Source organism: Diceros bicornis, chromosome 3 (assembly GCF_020826845.1).
Source record: "Diceros bicornis minor isolate mBicDic1 chromosome 3, mDicBic1.mat.cur, whole genome shotgun sequence".
Classification (NCBI taxonomy): Eukaryota; Metazoa; Chordata; class Mammalia; order Perissodactyla; family Rhinocerotidae; genus Diceros; species Diceros bicornis.
Window position 1 is genome coordinate 67,680,965 of NC_080742.1, and position 24,632 is coordinate 67,705,596.

The 24,632-nt window shown below is 37.7% G+C and overlaps 1 protein-coding gene across 2 annotated transcripts in view; it reads left to right on the forward strand.

Annotated features, from left to right (window-relative positions):
* MET (MET proto-oncogene, receptor tyrosine kinase) overlaps positions 1–24,632 on the forward strand; it is a 110,037-nt gene that overhangs the window by 52,697 nt on the left and 32,708 nt on the right. For both annotated transcript variants that reach the window (XM_058528789.1, XM_058528798.1), the window contains exons 3-10: positions 310–501; positions 11,262–11,396; positions 12,591–12,764; positions 17,527–17,687; positions 19,467–19,569; positions 19,681–19,817; positions 20,529–20,690; positions 21,466–21,565. In XM_058528789.1, the coding sequence (XP_058384772.1) occupies positions 310–501; positions 11,262–11,396; positions 12,591–12,764; positions 17,527–17,687; positions 19,467–19,569; positions 19,681–19,817; positions 20,529–20,690; positions 21,466–21,565 (1,164 nt within the window). The remainder of the gene's footprint in view (positions 1–309; positions 502–11,261; positions 11,397–12,590; positions 12,765–17,526; positions 17,688–19,466; positions 19,570–19,680; positions 19,818–20,528; positions 20,691–21,465; positions 21,566–24,632) is intronic.

Sequence of the window (24,632 nt, forward strand, 5' to 3'; positions counted from 1 at the left end):
GACATTTCATAGTTTTGTTTTTCTTTTAATAGCACCAGCTAAGTTCCATTTTTAGGTATGCACATATTGACCCACAGTGCAAGTTATGGTAGTAAGGTTTGCCCCCAGGTTAGAGTCTATATATACACCACAGCACCTAGTGATACTGGAGCCACTCAGGTCACTAGAAATATTTCTGCCTATCTGGAGCTATTTGCACGGTTATCCTTGCCATTTCCCTCCAAGCTCTGAAAAGACACACTGAAAAGTTTTTTACCAGCTTGTTCGCATCTGGACTCACATTAATTCTATAACCACATTATATTCCAGACACTTTTGAGAAATTCATCGGGCTGTGAAGTACGCAATGATGAATATCGAACGGAGTTTACCACAGCTTTGCAGCGCGTTGACTTATTCACGGGCCAATTCAACCGAGTCCTCTTGACATCTATATCCACCTTCATTAAAGGAAACCTCACCATTGCTAATCTTGGGACATCGGAGGGTCGCTTCATGCAGGTAAACACTTTCTGAGAGTGACTGTGTCTGTTTTGTCTGGTATTATGCAATTAATTTGTTTTTATTTTTGCAGTAAAGTATTTGCAAATATTGTAAAGTGAAAAATCACAGTAGAAGCTAGAGACACAGACTAAAAGCAAAACAGTGAAGCCTGGTCCACTTTTTGTGACGTGTATGGCCTATTTTTGTTCAATTCTTGAAGCTTTCAGTTTAAATGTGGTTGCTTTAATTTTCTTGCCCAGAATGGTTTGAGTTTTGTGTTTTTTTTTTTCCATTCATGATTTCTATCACATGATTGGAAAATAAAATGAAACAATTAAAGCACTTCCAGGCGATGTTTTCCTATTTCAAGGGAAGCTACGGATCAAAGGAGAGCTATTGTGTGAACCGTGCGCCTTCATGAGAGGAAACGTTCACATCATTGAGAAATATTGGCAGGGGTTAGGAAGGGACGTTATCATCAAAATCCCATTGTAACTCCAGCTCTCCTGATCCTTCAAAATGATGGTGTCAGACACAAAGAAGTTCAAATACTGGGAGGAAAAAAAATCCAGATTTTGTTAAGAAATTCTCTTAATGAATAGCAGCAGTATTTCCATACAAAAAAAGTTCACATTTCAGACTCACAGTTATTGTATTTCCTAGATACAAGAATTATAGCACTTTGCGGAAACTAAAATGCTCTTGTATTAGATCTGTCTTACTGCCTTAATGGTTATTGGGTAGTGCTTTCAACCTGAGTTCATTAGTAGATTCTTCATTAATGCAGAATGACAACAGCATCTATGGAAATGTTGACTTTCTATGAATACTAGAAATTTCTTTTAAAGAGAGATGCTTATTTCATAAACATCTGATATAATTAACATCCCAGTCAATGACTTCTAGTAAACCAATTGAAGACGATGATGTTTTCCTATGACTTGCACATCTGTACATCCTCTATCTGTATTCTTTTACAAAACATTTTTAAAAATTACGGCTGTCTTTATAGCAGTCTGAATATTGGTCATTGCCATATTTTAAATCATGTTTTTCTTGTACTAGTAGGCATGGTAGAATTTTTTCAAAGTCATAAAACATGTAAATAAAACCTTCCTAGCTCAAAACATATCATATAGATCCTGTTGTCTAAATGTTCCCACACTTAATCTCCCCTCCTCCCACTGCTTCACAGTTAACTACACTTTTTCTCCCCCTCCCCCCTCCCTCCCAGCTCAGTGTTCTTATTTACCTACCTCAGACCATTTAATTCTGTCCTTAACTCTTCAAAATCTGTCCCCCACACACAGATGAGCACACTAACATATTTGAAATATGGTCATATCTATAATCTTTGTAAAATGTGTAGTGTTGTGTTGTGTTTATATGTATTTTTAGTTTACATTGATGTTATTCTGTGGAATTCCAAAGGATTTTTGACGGAGGATGAGAGAAGCTAGCATCTATTGAATTCCTAATGTGTTCAGTGTGTTGGCTTGCTTCCCTTTATCTTTATTTCTGCTTTTCTTTTTTTCTAAATTGTCTATTACTTTGCCAATTCAGTTTCATATTAATAAGCTTTCTATAGTCACTTCAGGTCTGACACTTTTTTTTACATCAAAAGGTTCTTGGCCTATTCCCAGATTCTAAAGTTCTAATGAAATCCCACTTTTAGATAGATAGCTTTAATAACTGAGTAAATTCTGCTGTGTGCTGTGACAGATTCCACCATCCGACTGATATGTCATGCATCAGTCTCATTATAACAAATGCTGTAACAGATGTTTTATTCTTGCCTCCCAGCATTTTCATAAAAGAAGCTATAGTATGCGCATTACCTGTGCATCCAAAACATTAAAGATGAAAATAAGTAAATAAGTAGATATTTATTTTATGAAAAGTACTCATATCACTGATTTTTTTAAAAACAAGGTCGCTCTTAATTCCTTAAATATACATCAGGAATTTACTAACTTGGCTTTACTAGGCAAATCAGTGAAGCAAAGGAAGCAGTGACATAGAACCTGCCTTTAAGGAACTAAAATTTTAGTAGGAGAGATAAAAACATGTACCTGATACCAAGAGTATGTGAGACAAAGACATACAGACAAAGGGCTACTGAGACCCACAGAGAGAGGATCTATTTCTCTGATAACTTGCCTAAGAGAATTCCATTCGATAAAATTTTCTGTAAATAAACCTAAAGCATTTGGAGGATCAAGGAATCAACATTACTGAAATCCAGTTTGTTTACAGCAAATACTGTTGGAGGAGGAGTCAGGAGTACAGCGAAGACATGGAGACCTTCTAGCTTAATCTGTCCGGGCAGTAATTAACTACCTAGTTCTGTAAATGTTTTGACTGCACTAAAGTGCTAAATCTGTTGGCCAGCCCTAAGTTTCTACAACTCGTGTTTTAATAATACTATGGAGTTTCTGTTACAAAATAGAATGGACATAATTTTTTTTTCCAAAGACAGCTGCCATACATGAAAAGGAACAGAAAAATGATTTTACTTCCTTCCTACCCTGAAACCTAAAGGCAGAGTTGCTTTGCAAATGTTTTCTCCCAAGAGTTTGCAGCTGTTTCTGCCTTTCCTATTGTGCTTATGTTCAGCTCTGGCTGGGAATACAAGCTACAGCCCCAGCTGTCGAGTGCAAAATGAATCAGGTATTTCACAGTGGTTATTTGATTAGAAAGAATTATATTGTTTAGCTAACAATATTATATGTATGGAGAGAAGACATTTTTGACATGTTTCTAACATTTAAAAACATGTGTAACTTATCCAGTGCAGGTGCAGCTATGTCTAAATATACTAATGTGTATATATATTTAAGTCTCTCTATCTGTAGAGCCATGTCAATATAGATATAGATTTCAAAAACAGTTTTATTTGTGTGATCACTCTCTTGGGATGCTCTGAAGTAAAATAATATGATAAGCAATATTTGAGATTATGTAAATAAACATTAAGAATGAGCCTTCTTACAGATTTGGAGGGGGAGGGGATGTAGAAAAGAACAAGACCCTGGAACATTAGTGCAGTGTGCAGGGCTATGTGGGAGAGGGAAGAGAGATTCTCGTGAAGATCACAGGATTAATCACAGGGATTGCCCACATCTCCCCTTCTGAGCTCCTCATCTAATCTATATCCAAAAACAATGCTTGCTTGATTTTTTTTTTTAACAGCACTTGTATAAGGCCTTTAATCTCTAGATGCAAGGCTTTGCTATTAAAATATTTGTGCATGACTTTCAGGCCAGGGAGACTGAGTGAATTGGGGTGGGGTGAGGGTGGGGAGGCACTTTCAAGACTTGTTTCAAGTTCACTCCACAAACATTCACTGGGCAGCTACTTTGTCTGCATACAGTGGCCACTGCCTGGGCACTGTCACAGCTGTCATTAGGTTCTTTGGCATCATCTTTGCTCTTCTCCCATCCCCCTTTCCGCTCTGCCAGTTCCTTGATGCTATTGCTACTCATCACCCCTTTTCTCTTGTGCCTCTTAACTGAACTAGTTGGATCTTAAGCAAGAAACTTAAAGAGGTAGAGCTCACCTAAAAAGACATCCTTAGCTCATGATTGTTCCTTATGCCCATTATTCAAAGTATTATGTTAGTAATCAGTGAGCTTGAGAATAATTACTCACTTCCAGTAAGAAGAATCAATTCATCTGTTGACCTCCTGTCTTCAGATTCCTTTGGTTCCTGTGCCACCATCATGGCATGTCAATGCTTTGTGTTGGAAGCTTGTGGCATATATATTACATTTGGGATTACTGCTGTTTTAGAGTATGTAGACACAGATCATCAGTTCATCAATGCTGTGAGCATCCAGCAGAAACGCAGCTGAATGAAGCTTGAACTTGAACAGCGCTTCTCTTTAGGGATTGCTAACTTACCCATCTTTATATATCTTTATAAAATGTTTGGATAAAAATATCATCTGCCTTTTTTTTAATGTCTACATCATTGATTTAGTTACATCTAAAGAATGGTAACTTTGGCGTATTTCTTTAGAAGAACATATACTCATGAGTTCTAAAATTTCTTTTGTGTGAAAAAGGACCAATTATAAATAATAATTTTAGTTATGTCCATAACGAAAAATTAGGCCCAGTTCGTGTATAGTCCCCTAAAATGAATTAATACATGCTCTTGAAATACATATATCTTATATACTGTTACATGTGTTACAATTTAAAACATCATAAATATTTGAAACTATGGGAAAATACTAAGCTTTTGTTTTGGTTTTGGTAGGAGGAAATAACTGGGATTTCTTGTTTGGATGCTTATTTAAAAGAATAGAGAGACATTTTAAGACGTTAAGATATAGTAAGACATTTATAGACATATAATATCTATATTTAAGACATACATATCAGTAGTTTTTTTGAATTTTTATCACTTTTGAAATTCAGAAACAGTTATACTTTCTGTATAGATTGGCTAATCCTATAATCATTGTATTTGGAATATTGATTTGAAAGTATTGGTTATTTTAAAATTTTTACAAATTTACTAGCTTATTTGGTTTTTAGATGCTTGAAATTTTTTACACAAGTCTCAATGTGGTAATGACTCATTTCGACTCACTTTGACTCATTTCAAAAAGTTGAAACACACACATACATCAGTATCATAATAGTAAGAAAAAGTGTTTTGTTTTTTGTATATACCTGGCCTTTCCAGTATCAAGTTGGTGCAAAAGCACTTCTGCCCATTTACCGAAACGAGTGAAGGAAAGAAACAAGTAAAGCTTCATTTAATTCAGTTTTTACCACCTGGTACTTTGTCTTAGCGCTTTTAGTTTTGAGCTGTCAGCACAATCAGCAATTTCTACTTCTTCTCATGCTTATTTTTTTTCTGTTGCATAAAACTAGATGTTTAGCTTGATTGAAACATAGAACTCTACTCTTCGTATCTGATTTCTTTCTAAACAAACACTGGTTTCTCTCACATACTGAAGATAGTAAACCTAAAGCAGGTATCTTAGTTCAGACTGCTATAACATATTACCATAGACTGGGTAGTTTAAAAAACAAGCATTTATTTCTCACAGTTCTGGAGACTGAAAAGTCCAAGATCAAGGTGCAGGCAGACCTAGTGTCTGGTGAAGACCTGCTTCCTGGTTCATAGATGGCCATCTTCTTGCTGTGTCTTCATATGGTGGAAAGAGGGCAACAGAGCCCTCTGAGGCCCTTTTATAAGGGCACTAATCTCATTCGTGAGGGCTTCACCTTCGTGAATTAATCACCTCCCAAGGCCTCATCTCCTAATACCATCACATGGGGGTTAGGATTTCAACATATGGTACAAACATTCAGTCCATTGCAGCAGGGAAGAAGCAAGAGGCATCAGAAGCCATACCTTGAAAATGCGGGTCAAACTCTTGAAGATTATCTAAATATCTGAAACATTTAAAAACCCCATCCCTTCATCAGGGCTCAAGTGAGCTTCTTATTTCAGTCTATTCATGTATTTAGGCAATAGATGTGCCTCTGGGACCTACCGTGTGCCCAACTCTGTACTGGGAACTACAGGGAAAGTAGACCCACTCCCTGGATCCGCAAGGTCACATCCAGTTATAACCCAGTCTGTTTATTAATGTTGTCATCACCTTCACTCACATTTTTTTTCCCTCAACTCACATTTTCTCTCATTGAGTCTCAAACTCTAATAATGTGCATCATCTTTCGTTAAAAATAAAGTTTTCCTTATTCCTTAACAGAAACCCTGCATTTTTCTTACGTTTTAAGTTAGAAATCAATATAGATGATTTCTGAGGTTCCATTCAGTGCTATTTGCCTGTAAATAGAACTGTATGTTTTCTGTTCTTATAAAAGGAAAGTTCACTTCAATCTTCAAAAAACAGTATCCCCTAGGGACTGTGCAGCATCTTCCACTCTGACTGATCTCCTAGTGAGAATCCATTTTTGTCTCTTCTATCCCTCCCCCACCTCCAGCCTCTCTAGGACCATGTTTTACAAAAGTCCAGTCTGACCATGAGGGGATGTTCTTCAGGTGGGAGGCTCGGCAGGTGATGCCCAAGTACTCAGTCTCAGGGAGGAGCAATGGGCGGAAGGCTGTGAACCTCTAGAAGTAAACTTGCCTTTTACTTAATTTGAGAAAACATTTGGCAGAGAAATACAAACCACACAACGAAGTGCCACTTCACACCCACTAGGATGGCTATCACCAAGAAAATGAAAAATAACAAATGTCGGCAAAGATGTTGAGAAATTTGAACCCTAATACATTGCTGGTGGGAATGTGGAATTGTGCAGTCCCTATGGAAGATGGTCTGGCAGTCCCTCAAAAGGTTAAACTAGAGTTACCATAAGACCTAGCAATTCCACTCCTAGGTATAGACCCAAGAGAAATGAAAATATATGCTCACACAAAAAGTTGTACATGAATGTTCATAGCAGCATTATTCACAATAGCCAAAAAGTGGAAACAACCCAAATGTCCAACAACTGATGAATGGATAAATAAAATGTGGTATATCCTTTCAATGGAATATTACTGGAAATAAAAAGGAATGAAGTATCCATACATGCTCCAACATGGATGAACCTTGAAAACATTATGCTAAGTGAAAGAAGCCAGTCACAAAAGACCACATATTGTAGGATTCTGTTTATATGAAATGTCCAGAATAGGAAAATCTATGGAGATAGAAAGTAGATTAGTGGTTGCCAGGGACTGGAGAATATGAGGGAATTGGGGGGGTGGGAGTAATGTCTAAGAGGTGTGGAGTTTCTTTTGAGGTAATGAAAATGTTCCAAAGGTGGTTGTGGTGATGGCTGCACAAATCTGTGAATATACTAAAAACCATTGAATTGTCCACTTTAAAAAAAGGAAATGAGGAGAGTACAAATATCTTATGTTAAATTGTATTTGTCCTTCTTTAAAAAAATTAAATTCTAGGGGCCGACCCAATGGCATAGTGGTTAAATTTGCACGCTCCACTTCAGTGGCCCGGGGTTCACAGGTTCAGATCCCAGGCACAGACCTACACACCACTCATCAAGCCATGTTGTGGCAACATCCCACGTACAAAATAGAGGAAGATTGGCACAGATGTTAGCTCAGGGGCAATCTTCCCCACCAAAAATAAATAAATAAATTCTAACACAACTTAGTTAAAAACAAAACTCTGTGTGTGGTATGAGGGGACCTGGCCTTTATGTTTTTATAGATATATCACACAAAATTACTTTGTTTAGGTTTATGAAATTTGGGGCCTAGCCACAAAGGTTGTATTTTATTTGTATGTATATTTCTTCCCCATGTCTTCTCCCAGATAATTTGAGATCATAACCGTAACAATCAAGTAAATTCAGGTTCCTCCCTACTCCCTTGCCTCAAAACATATTAGTCTTGTATTTTCAAGAGCATTAAAGAAAAGATTTTGAAACCTAAATGCTAAAGATTAGTTGTCAACACAGTGGAAACACAAAAGGTAATTGCCAGTCTTCTATTTCATACTAATTGTCCTAAGATTGCCAGGTGAGTCATCAGAAGAATTAAATTTAGATGCTAGATTCAGTTCTATCCCTAGAAATATCTCCATGACAACCAAAAGGAACTCGTAATTTCTGGCAAACTTGCTTCAGGGGTATTTTGAGAGTTAAAGTGGTTGCTCAATTATTTAGAATTCCAGAAATAAGAGAAAGTGAGGAATTAATGATAGAAAAGCATTCCTGGCATTTTATAGCGGTAGGTATCCCTGTGGAGAGAGGGCTAATGATCAACTAAGAAGGTATTTGCATCTGTGATATGACCTCTGCTCAAAATTCCAAACAGTCATCTCACTTTAAAAACACAGCCTTCCAGCCTTCTCTTGTTCGTCCGTTTTCTATACCAAGCCACACTCATCCCAGCTCATGATCAAAAGTAGAGCTTGCTAGCGGTGCTGGTAACATTTTCCCTGTGCCATCAAAAACTATTTAGATGTGGAGTCTTTCTCCTTAGGCACACTTAACTTGTGCAGCGAAGATTACCGAAACAAGGAGTATTTGGCAAGGCAAATACGTTGTGAAATTTGTTTTAATGCTTTGACTCACGAGTGGCTCTTGGGAGCTCAGAGTTGAAGCTTTTTATTGGTGTTTACTCTGGTGCCCCAAAAGTGTAGCAGTTGAGTGCTTAAGAAGAGATCAAGCAAACAGATTCTGGCATTAGATAAAGCTCCTTGAGAACCTGACTCTTGCATTTTCTAGCTAAAATTCTCTGTCATATTTTTTTTATGGAAAATAAAGTACCAACCTTGTAGGATTACTGCAAAGAGTAAACAAAATATCCATTTAAAGCACTTAGCACAATGCCTGGCTCGGTTACCTCTTATAAGAGTACCATATATGTGGTGCTCTCCAGACAAGTCTTGACAGGGGACACACCAAATCAATCTATCCAAGTTCCATAGGTGCAAAGAGCTTATTTATGAAAGGACAGAGAAAGGTTAATCTTTTCTGGGAAATGAATATTTGGATAGACTTCAGACATTTGATAAAATCAAAGATGATGACCTAGTAATTAAGAAGGGATTGCTTATTATAGATATGGGAAATGATATTAAAGAGAGCTAGAAGATAGGAGAAAAAAGGGTCCTAGGAGGTGATTGCTATGTACCAGGTCTGAATAGAGTGGAAGATACAAGAGAGACAGGCACAAAATGGGAATATCCAGGGGCTGGCCCAGCGTCGCAGCGGTTAAGTTCTCGAGTTACCCTTCGCGGCCCCAGGTTTGCCAGTTCGGATCCTGGGCGCGGACCTACTCACCACTCATCAAGTCATGCTGAGGCAGCATCCCTTATAGAAGAGCTACAACTATGATACACAACTGTGTACTGGGGCTGTCTACTTGGGATTGGCAACAGATGTTAGCACAGAGCCAGTCTTCCTCAAAAAGAAAAAAGCAAATATCCATAGGAAAGTTCATAGGGATGAATGATCTTCAGTGAAGTGTTGAAGCACAGAATGAGGTGGAGAACAGAGTCAGGGGATTAAGAAAGGCTGGTATTTTGGTGTTTTTTTGACTTGTCTGTGAGAGAAGGAATTTTTTTTACCTTTGCAGTTTGAAATGATTGGCATCAACCAGGGAAATATGAAAAAATGGGAGGGAGGAGGGAGGAAAAACAAGAAAAGTGACTTAAGATTGAAAAGTTGGGTAAGTGAAATCTGGATAATTTCGAATAGAGGCTTTAGAAGTCTCATGTCCTAATACTCTACTTGTAACCAGCACCCAGAGGGAGGTAGGACTGGTAATTGAACTTCTTTTTACTTTACCTGCGAAAGTTACAAATACCTGTTTGGCCCTATATTTAGGAATAACAATAGTTTCCCTCCTTTCCCATCCTGGCCAAGTGACCTTTGATCCATCATTTAACTTCTTTGCACATATAGCCACCTTGCTTAATGGAGATGTTTTGAAAGTATTAAGTGTTTGGAGTAGAACAAATGTTAGAACAAAAATGTCATGTTTAACTTTTACGGCTCTATATAAGCTTGGTTAGTTTCTCTGTCAACAGTCCACTCTCTGGGAGCAAATTAGGTACTTTGGGAATCTTCCCAAATTGTTTCAGGCTACTTGAATCCTTTATCATGTTGAAGAAAAAATTTACCACTGGTTCCCCAGAACATTTATATGCTGTGTGAGAGTTTGTTAGAGTACTAAGCAGTTAATTACTCCTGTAATTTTCATTCCCATTTTACGGATGAGAAAGTTGAGGTAGAGGGAGTGTATTTAACTAATTTTAATCTCACAGATGCGCGGGTTTTTCCTGTAATTTCATACCCGCGGCAAATAAATGTACTTTCAGTTAAACATAGAAGGATTTTGGGGACGTAGGGCAGTTTCACAAAGTCAATTTCAAGCCCAGAGCTGTGCTCAGCCTCCTACACCCTCATGTAGATAGAACCTTACGGCCTATTGAAGAATGAAAATCTCTCTGAGCCCTCCTAAACTCTCCTGACGTCTAAATGTTCATCTCAAATGGTAATCCTGACTTTATTATTAACGAGTCCTAACAACAGGTCAGATGGAAATTATATAGCTGAGAAACATCCCAAATTAGAAATACCTGAAAGCAAGAATGACACCAGTCAACAAACCTCATTCCCAAGGAATTGTGGAAACCCTCAGGCCTTATTATAAAAACCAAGCCAGGAAGCAGAGCTTTCTTTATAATCCAAGTAATAGTATGCGATGGGACAATGGCTTATAAAAACTACAGCACGTCATTTCAGATTAGCTGAGGGCCTATTTGGACCTCAAAAGATCTATAAATATGGCTTAAGAGTAGCAAAGCTGGAACTAGATCCAGGTCTCCAGACTCCCCATCCGGTACACTTTCCATTATGTCAAGGGAAGCTGCCCGGTGGGAGCGTCAGGAGGATAGATTTTAAAATAATCCAAGATCCTTGTAGCATAAGTGAGGCCTTCTGTTCCGGGGAGAATTTTGGCTCCTCCAGTTCCCTATACAATCACGAGGATTTGTCTCCATGTGCTGGCTGATGGACTGGAAGATCTCCTTCCCTGGAAACCATTAAAAGATCATAGGCAAACGTCTGTCGTAGGGGTTCAGATGTATTGTCTTCAAGGCAGGAGATTAGAAGATGTCATATTGATTTACAATGAGATAAACCGTTGGGCCTTTAGTTCAAACACCCACGAGCTCTCCTAATCTGTTATTACCATTATCATCCACATTTTCCACTTATAGTTAAACTGAGCTTATTGGACTAAGGGTGTTTTCTGTTTTGTTTCTCAGGTTGTGGTTTCTCGATCGGGATCATCAACCCCTCATGTGAATTTTCGCCTGGACTCCCACCATGTGTCTCCAGAAGTGATTGTAGAGCACCCATTAAACCAAAATGGCTACACACTGATTGTCACTGGGAAAAAAGTAAGGCCTGTTCCCACAGGGAGGTTCCGTGAATGCAGTTCTTCCTGAATGGATATTTACATCCAGTGTCATGTGGTCCTTTTTTTTTTTCCACTGATGTTTTAATAGTTTATAACATTGTGACATTTTGGGTTGTATATTTTTGTTTGTCCATCACCATGTATATGTCTCCCTTCACTCCTTGTGCCCACCCCCCACCCCCATTGCCCCTGGCAACCACAATACAGTTTTCTCTGTCCATGTGTTGGTTTATATTCCACATATGAGTGAGATCATACAGTGTTTGTCTTTCTCTTTCTGGCTTATTTCACTTAACATAATACCCTCCAGGCCCATCCATGTTGTGGCAAATGGGAAGATTTTGTCTTTTTTATGGCTGAGTAGTATTCTGTGGTATATATATACCACATCTTCTGGATCCAATCATCAGTCAAGGGGCACTTGGGTTGCTTCCACTTCTTGGCTATAGTGAATAATGCTGCAATGAACATAGGGGTGCATAAGCCTCTTTGGATTGTTGATTTCAGGTTCGTTGGATAGATTCCCAGTAGTGGGATAGCTGGATCATAGGGTATGTCTATTTTTAATTCTTTGAGGAATCTCCATACCACGTGGTCCTTTTTAACTTCTCTCTTCGTCTTGGATTCACCTCGCCTCTCTCAAGTTTCTTCTTGAGTAGTCCAGAGATCTTCTGAAATCAAGTTAAATTTTTATTTGGGAAAGATTGGACCTAAGGGAGGGCTTTTTCATAATGAGTACTTCTCCTTTTGTCCTGTATTTCTCAATAAGAAAAACACACAAAATGAGAATTCCAGTCCTAATGGCAGAACTCTACTGCAGGCAGATAAGTCTTGAAACATACATTGGAGTCTGATGCCAGCCAGTCATCCCTTTTCTCTGAGAGAAGGAGGTGCATCCTGATGCCAGAATATGTAAACTTACTCTCAGGGATTCAAGTGTGTGAAATTGCATGACAATGTTTGTGTTCACTGGACAGTCATGTTAACTTTGATCACATATGTGCCAACAATAGAGGGAAGGAAGGAATTTGACTTTTTAAATTTTAATCACTTAATCATTACACGATTTGCACGCACAGTAAACTCCACGAAATTATATTTACATGTATCTTTGGTGCATTTGCTTTTTATTTAACAAAGCTCTGGAAGCTCTTTCCATCGCTTTTCTTCACAGATCACCAAGATCCCGCTGAATGGCTTGGGCTGTCAACATTTCCAGTCCTGCAGTCAGTGTCTCTCTGCCCCTCCCTTTGTGCAGTGTGGCTGGTGCAACGACAAGTGTGTGCGATTGGAGGAATGCCCCGACGGAACATGGACTCAAGAGATCTGTCTGCCTACAATTTACAAGGTAAGGATATCTGTCAGCTGTCGTGTATGTTTTTTGGTAAACACAAATCTCATTAATGAAAAAAAAAATCCAAAAATCAATTTACTCATTTAGCTGTGAGACATCAGCGAAAGCACCATCTCCCTTGGGTTTTTCCTTTAGGATGGCATTTGGGCATATCCCCCTGAGTCCTGCCCCTGAAGTGCTTACTTCACGCTCACTAAGTATATTCTCTCCTTGGGGAACTGCTCTCCTTTAGTGCTATGTGAATAAAAGAGTGGTGGCTAGTGAGCAACATTGCTCCCCATTTCCTCACACTGGGACCTGTTCCCTCCTGACTCACCCATTCTCTGATTCCACGCTACCCACTTTATCTACCAGGTGCCCAGATGTGAGCCTCCACCACACACGGAGCTCTGCTCAGGTCATAACCCAAAACCCTAAGCTGAACCATGCGAGGTAGAGATCCCAGCCCTGCTGGGGCAGATAGGACAGAAGTTTTCTTCTAGTTTGACGCATAGATGGCGGCCTGGTCTCATCACAGATGAGACTAGATGTTACTTATCAGGGTGATGTGGGAGGCAAGTGGGTGGTCGACACCCATGAGTGGCTGTGCGCCTTCTCTCAAAGTCCCTGGAAGAGAGGTAAAGGAGCAGCTGATGACTATACTAACTAACATCTATACTCTGTGAGCCGATTCCTTCTTTAATTCATTCCAGAAATATTTATTGAGTGCATACCACACAGCAGGCACTCTTCTAGACACTGGAGGGATACAGACTGAACAAGACAAAGTGCCTCCTGCTATTAGAGAACTTAGCTTCTAGCAGTGGACTTCAGTCATGACATTGTAGCCACACTCTCTAACTTTGTTGCCTTATTTGCTTAAGCATATATTTGGCACTATGAAAATCTCGTTGGCAGTTTTTTTAAATGTCTTGATCCAAATACATTGTGCTTGAAAATACTTCCCTATTGAGGACCCAGTATGTGTTTTCTCTGCCTGCATGTAGAACAATTGGACTTTAGTAAGTGGTTCTTGTGAAAGATTCAAGTTAAAGGTCTCGGTTGCCTGGTTCAAGCCCAAGTAAACAAAGTGTGCAAGTCAGAACAAGAAATGCCCCCAAGCACATGGCTGTTTTCATTTAGTTACGGTTTGGGGCAAGATTTGTACTGGGTGACTGGGTTTTAAACCAAATCATTTTCTGTTAGTTGTGACATGATTAGTAAGACTTAGCTTGATCAGTCAGAGAATAAACCAGAAGATAGTAAGAAAACGAATTTAAATCTATACTGTAGTATTTATGCACCTTTTTTTGTTTAATATACTTTTAAAACTACATGCAATTTTATACTTTTTTAAACACACAGTCTCGGCAATTTGAGACACTAGAAATCTGATCTCAGCTATTCCGTGAAAGAGATAGGGGGAGTGCGTGTGTGTGTGTGCGCGCACACGCATGCATGCAATTAAATCATAATAATTTTATTTCAAAAATAGCCAAGCTGGTGTTTTTAATAAAGAGCAGGTTGAGAACCTGTACAAATGAAACATTTAATTTTGACCAATGTGCTTCCTTTTATGAGTCATGAAAGCTATATTATTAAAATGGTTAACAACAGAGTAAATATTTTAGAATCTTTTGAAACCAAGAAATCTCTCATGATGTTTGAATCTCTCTCCCCTCTCACCTTTCTTAACTCCAGCACTCTAGTTGGCAATTTTAAAAGGTTGCATTGCATCGTGCATGAGTCAGTGAGGCTTGGACTGTACAGTTAGAAGGAAAGTGGTGCAGCTGAGTCCATAAATCCCTTTTGGTTCATAGTTGTTAGAAAGATTTCACGCTACACTAGAGCGTGACATTTAGCATTCTTACTGCAAAAAATAAGATTATTCATCTTTTTCTTATCTGTCTTAAACTTTATAGGCACAAAACCTGGCTAATGTATAGAGTTTCACTTTCCAATAAATGTAAGTTAACCTGCTTTTCAAGGTACATGATGTTCAGTGGCTAAAATTCTTTGCCATTCCACTTATGAGAGACTTCAGGATTGCAAGCCCATTATTTTATTTCAAACATGTTATCTGATCTTGTCCCTAAAGAGCAATGAGAAAGCTTCAGAAAAGGAAGAGCATTTTCCAATGTATTCTGAATTTATTAGGATAAAATTGTCGTATCTTGTCAGGTTGAATTCAATCCCAGTGAGACAATAAAACACTTTATTAGTTGATCAGAAGACTCAGATAAGAAACTACAGCGGTATCTTATGGGGAGGAGGGGTCATGCAGGCAATACACTGCCACCATGTGACATTTTTTCTACTGAAGAGGCAAATTTTCATTTTCCAAGGTTTTGTTGTGATTGTTGTTGTTGTTTTTCCCATATACTCCTCATCGGGTTTCCCATATTGTCAATATCTTACGTTACTATGGTACATTGCAAATTTTAGGTTTTTGTTGTTGTTTTAGCTTTCTCATCTAGTATCTTGATGGATTTTGAAAGAAAAATGACCATTTAAATCTTTTTCACCTGTGAAAGGACAATAGCTACTTTTCTGGCTATTTCTCCCCTATCCAGACAGGTGGGAGACCCAGCCTCTGTGGCTTTATGTGGACACTCATTTCCTTCCCACAGAGTTTCTCTGCCCTTCAGGATAACTCAAGAGTTTGCCAGCCCATTGTTGGTTCTATCCAAGGGTGTGTAGTCCAAGACTGCTTCCTTCCTTTTCCCCTGGAAGAGGGAACATTACCCCATAAGCTAAGGGGAAAATGCTCATCCCCCTCCCCCACACCCGCCCCAGTATTTCAGCTTGGAAAGAAAAGCTAAGTAGAGCTGGCCTTTTGAATCCTAACAGTCTAGCAGAGTTTTTATAATATCCATTTCTGTTGCCAGAGCACCAAATGAACACCTCTCAGTGTCTTTTCTTGAATCATCACCCAATCGCTTTTCCTCATAAAGAAAGTGATGGTGTATGTAGAGTGACAGACTTCAATTTTTACATAGAAATGGGGGGATCCAGGCAGCCGGATCAGGCCAATGTCAGCCTCGGGCAGCTGCTTTCAATGGGGAAGCCTCCTCGTTAAACGAGGGAACAGCAGCTGTGTGGCTGCCCCAGGCTGGAAAGTCGGAGAGGGTTAGATGTCTCCTTCTCTCCTACGGAATTTCTAACATAATAATAAACAGATATTTTTTCCCTAGCAGTTCTCCTTTGGCTAGACATGGGCGAGGTAGGTTTTCATGAAAGGCACACTGTGTAATGGATTTTATGGGTAAAATAGCTATCATAAAAGCATTAAGCTAAGACTTTAAAGGGGTTTGGTAACAAGGGTAAGTTAAGACTTTGGTTTGCGATTATTTACTTAGGAGGGATGGGAATGTTTGCAAATCTGAATTTTGCTAAAAGCCTTTCTAAATTGTAAAAGAATCACTTTTAGACTTTCACTAACTGGCCTTCAGCAAATACCTTAACTGGTTTTTGAGCTGCCTCTTGAGTGGTGCTGTGTTTTCCCACCATTGTACTTTACAGCACAATTTACAATGTGTCCCCCCAAAAAAGCATTTCCTTTCTCAATTGTCACAGAGCTGCTGAGGAGAAGATTATTTTTAACGTGGAAATTTGTTTTGTTTTAATAATTTTAGCCTAAAAACAGTTGTCTTATAGACTTCATAAGAGTCTAGTGCTATCTTATATCACAGTTGGCAAAGTTTAATTAATAAATTCAAATTTTACTTTTAACACACCAAAAATGAGCCTGCAATAATAAAAATGAACTTATTATTTATTTAACATTGAACATGGGAGAGGAAAAAAATCAGTCCTAGAAATGAGATGTAAAATAATGCCAGAGAAGATAATTAGAAACATTGCTACAATACACATCACATTTGGGGCTCTCTCCAGTTCTTTTTTTATCTATTTCTAATAGAAATCATATATTGTGTGTATGTAACATTACATCATTTTTAGAAGGCTGAGTGTGTCAACTAACCAGCTGGTATATATCAAATAGTGATCATATTTAAAGAAAAAAGAAAAATCGCAAATCAGTAATAAGTGTGAATTAACAAGTATGAAGAAGTAGATTCACTTATTCATTTGTTGGTGCCTGGCACATAGTAGATGATTTCTAAATAAATAATGAGAGAATGAATAGCATATGTGTATTGAATACCACCTATGTGTTTGATATTACGATAGCTGCTGAATTAAACTGTGAAAACACTGGATGCTGAAAGAGGTATTTTTACTTGGTGACTTTCTTCTCTGGGTGGGGAATACCATGGCAACGAGACTAGCACACGCACCTGTGGGTGCACAGAGCAAGGCATATACTGGCACTTGGCTTCTAGGGCCCATGAAGGAGGTTTGAGCAGAGTTTGATCTGGAGGCTCGTGAGGGAGTTATAATCAGAGGTATAAGCATGTAAGAGTCTGGGTCCAAAGTGTGTCTCCTCCAGCCCAGAAGATTCCTAGAAGAATTCACTTCAGTGTGGCCCGAGAAGGCCCTTCATTCCCACCCAGGCTGAATCTGTTCCCTGTCCCATCTCTGGATCTCCTGAAAACAACTTGTTTCATCAGCACGTCAGATAGTTTTAATGTTTGTTCCAGATTTTCTGAAGTTTGTGACCCTTTTTCCTTTAGTGAAAATTCAATTCTTTTAGATAGTGGGAAAATGGAAGAATTTCAGACTATTTGAGGATACATGTTTTGTTTGTTTTCCATACATATGAAAGACAATAATATATTGGGGGTTTTTTTAAAGTTCTGTGTTGTCCTTGTAGGTTTTCCCAACCAGTGCCCCTCTTGAAGGAGGGACGACACTGACCATATGTGGCTGGGACTTTGGATTCAGAAAGAATAATAAACTTGATTCAAAGAAAACCAGAATTCTCCTTGGAAATGAGAGCTGCACCTTGACCTTAAGTGAGAGCACATCAAATACGTAAGGATCTTAAAATGCTTTGCTGGAGTTTGGTTGGAAAACAGGTTTTGTTTTTGAATGAATACTTGTAAAAATTGCCCCAAACGTCCATCTCTTGAGTTAAAAAGGGTCTTGGCTTATCATATCCCTTGTGGCTTTGTTTTGTTTTTAATCCTATTTACTTACCAGGATTAAGGAGAGAGAAAGGTGGCATTGCCTGGGTGAAGAAGAGAAGAATCTAGCATTGGGAGGATTTAAAGTCTTCAAATATGGAGAGTCTCCATGAGCTTTTTCTATAAAAATCAGTGCACAGCTCAGTATGGACCCTCTTTTCTAAATTCATTTTCTAAACCTCAGAAATGTAGTGAAGCAGCTGAATCACATATTTGAGATTTGATTTTTTTTTTGATGATTTTAAATTTATATTCAGCTCATATTTATTGGCACTGTAATGTAAGGGGTGTATCTTATTTAGCCATTCCCAAATCCCGGGAGATAGGAATACCATTCCTCTTTTACAAAGGTGGTACCTGAAATTCAGAGAGATGGAGTGTAACTTAGCAGAGGTAATCTAGAGAGAAAGAGCTGAACAGGCCTTCGGACTCAGCTCTCCTGATCCTAGACCTGTGCTTGTTCTACTATATTCTACATGAACCTTCTATAAGGTCTGAATCCCGTAATGAACAGAGAATCCAGAAATCTTTAATTATCATGTAGTAACAACACCAAGCATTTAAAGTTTTATGGTTGAACCTATTCTATCAAGTGGTTATTTTATACCTAGTAGAATTCCTTCCAGGGTTACAGAGAGGTCTAAATCTACTCATTTTACTGAGATAAATCAATTAACGTCATACTTATTTGGCTTAATGGCAAAACAAATTCATTCTAGAAATTTCCCTTGTAAATTGTTACTCATGGCATTATAAATTAGAGCCTGTAAAAGTAATTCACTCTCTTCTTTAAAAAGTTATTTAAGGGGCTGGCCCGGTGGAGGAGTGGTTAAGTACACACACTCCGCTTCGGCGGCCCAGGGTTCATGTGTTTGGATTCCGGGCACAGACCTACACCACTCATCAAGCCGTTCTGGGGTGGTCACCCACATACAAAATAGAGGAGGATTGCCACAGATGTTAGCTCAGGGCTAATCTTCCTCAAGCAAAAAGAGGAGGATTGGCAACAGATAGCTCAGGGCCAATCTTCCTCACCAAAAAAAAAAAAAGTTATTAAATAAAACAAACTATGTTTATACTTTTTCAAAACTATAATAAGATTATTAATTCAAAAATAATTCTATTGAAAGCCCATCACAATTTCGTTGTTTTTTGAGTAATTTAAATAAGCAGGTGACAAGTATAACCACAGAAATGTACCTGTTGACATATTTTAATGAAGAGATATGGCTTATTTATAATTAGCGTATTGTTTCATATGCTTTGAAATACCATTTCTTTGTCTTAAGTTTGCCAAACATCATGCCTATGATTTTATAGGATTAGACTGAGATGATTAGACTTAGATTAGACTAAGATTGAACTCATCAATTGGTGAGGTCTGCATTGATGAGGTTTAACATTTCCTGTTTTGTCTGTATAAATAATGTAATACAGTCGATATAAAGTTTAGTGTAATAGTACAGAAATAGAATAACATAATTTTCAGCCCTAATGCTGACCACAAAACTCTGCTTGCTATTCAGAGTAGTCAGCTCACAATTTAGAGTTAATGTCCCTTCATATAAAACAACCAAACCAGAAAATGCCTTTGGATTTGTAACATATTAAACTTTGTTTTTTTCAGGTTGAAATGCACCGTTGGTCCTGCAAGGAATGAGCATTTCAATATATCCATAATTATTTCGAACAGTCGAGGGACAGCACAATATAGTACATTTTCCTATGTGGTAAGTCTAAGCATTACTTTTCTCATGAACTAGGATATTTAATTGCTACTTCATCTCTTTAGAGTTATAAACTTAACAAGTTACTTTGTTTTGTTTTTATCTCCCATTCAGAATCCTATAATAACAAGTATTTCTCCAAGTTATGGTCCTAAGACTGGTGGCACCTTACTTACTTTAACTGGAAAGTACCTAAACAGTGGGAATTCTAGACACATTTCAATTGGTGGAAAAACATGTACTTTAAAAAGGTGTTGTAACTTTACTTTTTGTTGTGTCAATCAAGTCAGATTAATATCTGTACCTAACAAATCAGGAAAAGTTTATTCTTTTTTTGTGGAGAAATATCAAGATGTTTATTATTTACTCTCCTGCTTATAAAACTTCCTCCTTCCCAAATCCGTCTACTCCCTTTTGTGGATTTTTCTACCCTTCCCTTATTGTTTATTAATTCCACTTTTGAGTTTTCTCTTCTCATCCATCTTCTCTACTGTTACATCTTAGTATCCTAGCTATGCTATGAGCTGTGAGATTCTGGTAATTGACAATAAATTAAAATAAACATTTCAGTCAAGATTTACATTTAGACTAAATCATTTTGGGGAAGTGTGAAAAACATGAGGGAGATTGGGTTTGGAGAGAAGTTATGTTTTTGCTTCTTAGACTTGGAAGGGCTCAGTTTAATGAACTATCAAAAGGGTACTTTAAAAATTGTTTAAAATCTCAAATATTTTGAAGTCAAGGATAGCTTGTCTACAACAAGGCTAAGTTTGGGGTCCAGTCAAATGCAAACAGCTTACATTAGAAAGAACTTTTTCTGGACCACATCAGGAAATTCCCATTTAGGAGCCATTGAGTGATATCCTTTTGATAAATGGATATAATTCTAAAATATGTGTGTATCTAATAGCTAAGGTTCATTGTCTTAATTTTTTTTTAATTTTCTTAATTTTTTTGTTCAGTGTGTCAGACAGGATTCTCGAATGTTATACGCCAGCCCAAACCACTCCAACTGAGTTTCCCATTAAATTGAAAATTGACTTAGCCAACCGAGAGATGCACAGCTTCAGTTACCGGGAAGACCCCATTGTCTATGAAATTCATCCAACCAAATCTTTTATTAGGTAAGTAAAAGCTTCTGATGGGTATAAGAAAATAATGAGCATAAGGATGGTTTGGCTGTCAAATAGTCGAGAGGAATTGCAGTTTTATCTCTGGCTTTGATGCTGTTACATTGCCTTTGAAGGCTGCCTTTCCAATTCAGGAGTGAAAGCTACGTTCAAGGTCTGAGTACAATTTGACTTGATCAGTGCTAGTTCATGCCAAGAACCATTTTATCCTATTCTATTACTTTTTAAATGGATTTCAGTAAGGCAGTTTAATGTGGCACCATAGTATTTATGCACTTATATTATATACATGTCAATTCTGTACTAACCTTAGTGCCCAAAAGTGGAATCACCTTTTTTTCCTCCATTCTTCGGTATATTTTTGCCCTGCCTGCTTTACACGCAGCTTTTCCCTATATCAGACTCCCTCTGAATCAGTGTCTCATTGGACCCAGTTCAGGCTGCCTTGTTTCCGTTAATTCTATCAGTCTAGCAACAACAGTTCATTTTTCTTTGTATTTTTTTTTCAGAGAGAAAAAATATTTCTTTTGCATATATAGTGAATAAAAAGACAAATGCATTTCTTCAGCTTATGAAATAGGAATTTTTAAAAATATTTTCCAGTTAAATAAGTTGTTTCCAAAGAAGAGTTACCACTGAACTTCCATTTGACTTTGGCTGTGACAGTAACTTGCAATCACTACATGTAATTTAGTTAAACTTCTCTCTTAAAATACTTGGTGGGGAAAGAACCTCTCAATATTGCTATTTGTCTATTTTATTTTGCCAGTGGTGGAAGCACAATTACAGGTGTTGGAAAAAATCTGAATTCGGTTAGTGTCCTGAGGATGGTGATAAATGTGCATGAAGCAGGAAGGAACTTTACAGTGGTAAGTCCTCTGAGTGATGATTGTGCTTAAAGCCCTGAGTCTGTGCCTCTGCCACTAGCTTTCAGAGTACATAGGACGTTTTGGTTTTGCCTTTAATGTTTGCTAGTTACCTTCCTTGCAGCTGAGGTCAAATAGTATTTTTTTTATTCCACAACTAAAATTATCTAGTCTCAGGCTAACATTGTAAAAAATACACACACACACACACACACACACACACACAAACATTATACATATATAATGTTTACACACAAATGATGATTACCAACTTGAGGCAGTGTTTTTAAAAACAGTCTTAGTCAGTTTGGGTTGCTATAACAAAAATGCCATAGACTAGGTGGCTTACACAACAAATATTTATTTCTCACAGTTCTGGAGGCTGGGATGTCCAAGATCAAGGCACCGGCAGATCCAGGTGTCTGGTGAGGGCACTGTTCCTGATTTGCAGAAGGCCGTCCTCTCATTGTATCCCCACATGGCAGAGAGAGAAAGAGGAAGCAAGCTCTCGTGTATCTCTTTATATAAGGGCACCAGTTCCTTCATGAGCACTCCACCTTCATGACCTAATCACCTTCTAAAGGCCCTTCTCCAGATACCATCACCTTGGGGAATTCAGTCTGTATTATTCCCCTATCACCTGTCTTTTAATGCACCATAGAACATCAACCCTTTTGCTCTAAAAAACTCTTTGGGTAAAGCCCCTACTCTTGGCAGCAGCACCCTTGACTTTCTAAGTGGCAGGCACACGTGTTCTTACACCTCCATTTTACCATTCTTCTTGTCCCTTTGTTAGCACCTGACTAAGTAATGAGAAAAAGCAATAGAATACTTACGTTGTATCCTAGAGTATGTTGTTTGGTATTTCTCTGCCTTTCCTCTTTTATTTGCAAGGTCAATCAAAATTTAACTGAATGCCTCCTTAAAAGTAATTGACCGATTTTGTGCTCTATCAATTTATATAGGTCACATTAAAATGATGGTTTTAGTTTAGACCTTTGAAGCTTGGAGTTATTTACAAAGATTTTGTATTTTTGTTTTTCTCTGATATAAAACACCATAATCTAGTTGGACCTGTGCACTCAACTTAGAATGAAAGTTCTAAGTGCCCCCTCTCAAACAGGGTCTTGAGTGGGCAGGTGATAGATTGAATTACAGCACTTTCTTTTAGATTCCCCATCCAATATTTCTTGAAGACTAAGGCCACGGTGTTCTTTAATTACGAAAACCAATTAGGGGCTAAAAATGTCAAGCCAGATCACCAAACAATAAGGTCATCTCCAATGAGATTTTTCTCGACCTTCTCAATCAGCCACATTGCATCACCTCTAAAGAGTATTATTAAATTTTTATCATATTCCTGAGAGATTGTCCTCCAGGGAGTCACTGTATGAAGTAGAGAGCTTTGAAACCAATCCCCACACACAGCCACAAACAAAGTTAGAATACCGCTGCTATTAATTTAAAAGACATCAATTCTCCAGAACCAAGCATAACAATTTTTCTTTAACCAAATAAGAATACCAGTAACCCTCTTTGGTGTTGGCATGTGACTTTTTAAAGTAAAAATCTGAGAAATTATTAGTTTGTCTAATTCACACCAAGCCTACGTTATTAAATAATGGCTAAATTATCCTTCTCCCTCACCAACATTATGATGACACATGGAACTCTTCTTGGCTTTATTTATTCATTTGTAATCAAATGTTTATTAAAAACCTCCTAGATATGAGACATAAGAGTCATATATTCCAAGGAGGATACAAACAATGGTAAAAGATAAAAATCTTATCTCTTTACGTATCTGGAAATGTAAACTTGTGTTATTTTAGCCACAAACATATTAGTATAGTAAAACTATGCGTTACAATTGGACAAGAATGAAAAATTCAGTGGGTCTGTTTGACTATTCTTTGTGAAAATTACCTCATAAAGAGCCGTGTGTTCCTTCCACATTCCCTGCTGCTTATAGAATTTGAAGCTGACTGTGATGAATTGAACCTGTTCGTTATTTAACAAATAAAAACTCTTGGTCAGGTCTGATTTAGATATATTGATCCAGCCGCAATAACTTTTAAGTCAAACAAACTCAAGTCTTTTAAAATAAAAATACTAATCTCCTTCCTAACAAAATGTATATTAATTTGTTAATATGCATTATGTCCCAGAAGCCAGCAGTTTATTGTATAGTTTTCAGATTTCTTGTTATGGAGACATTTATAGTAATGGCAGTAAAATTGTTCATTTCCATTTTTCAAGATGATAGGAATAAATAGGTTTTAGCATTATAATATGAATTTGATACAAAGCTAAATAACATTTTATTCATATTATATCTATGTATCAGTCTCTTTTATCTACTTACAACATACATTTTAAAATTAGGATAATTTTTTTAAATTATTTTTAAAAGAAAATATCAAATACCCAATTTTGTTTGTGCTTTTTATGTATATCCTGAGTCCTTTTTCTATTGTGGGCATAAGTAATTGTTTTATCTCCAACTCTACTTGTCAAAGAAAAGGAAATCTAAGGGATGTTGTTGCTTGTTTGTCTTTTCCTTGGAGGACAAATGCAACCATTTAACCTTAAATGTGCCACTTTGTGTTGCTGGTTTAGTCTAAGCACAATCAAGAGGAAACCACATTTTCCAAACTTCCATAAATCAGAATTCCAAAGGGGAAGATTTGAAATCAGAGATGAAAGGTCATAAAATAATAATAGCAGAGCCTTTGTAAAATAGAGAGCATAGGAAAAGATTTACCCATATAGAATACAGAGTAAGCAAGAAGCTGCATAGAGTGGGAGTTAAGAAGGTGAATTTTGGAGCCAATGCCCTGGGATTTACGTTCCCTACTCTGCCATTCAGAGCTGTGTGACCTGGTCTAATAATGTAAGCTTGAAAAGCTCAGTTTCTTCATCTGTAAAATGTGGGTAATCATAGCACCTACCTCATAGGATTATTGTGAGAATTAAATGAGACCAACCTTGTAAAGAATTTTGCACAGAACCTGGCACTCAGTAATTGATAGCTTAAAACACACTAATAGGATGACCTAACTACATAGGT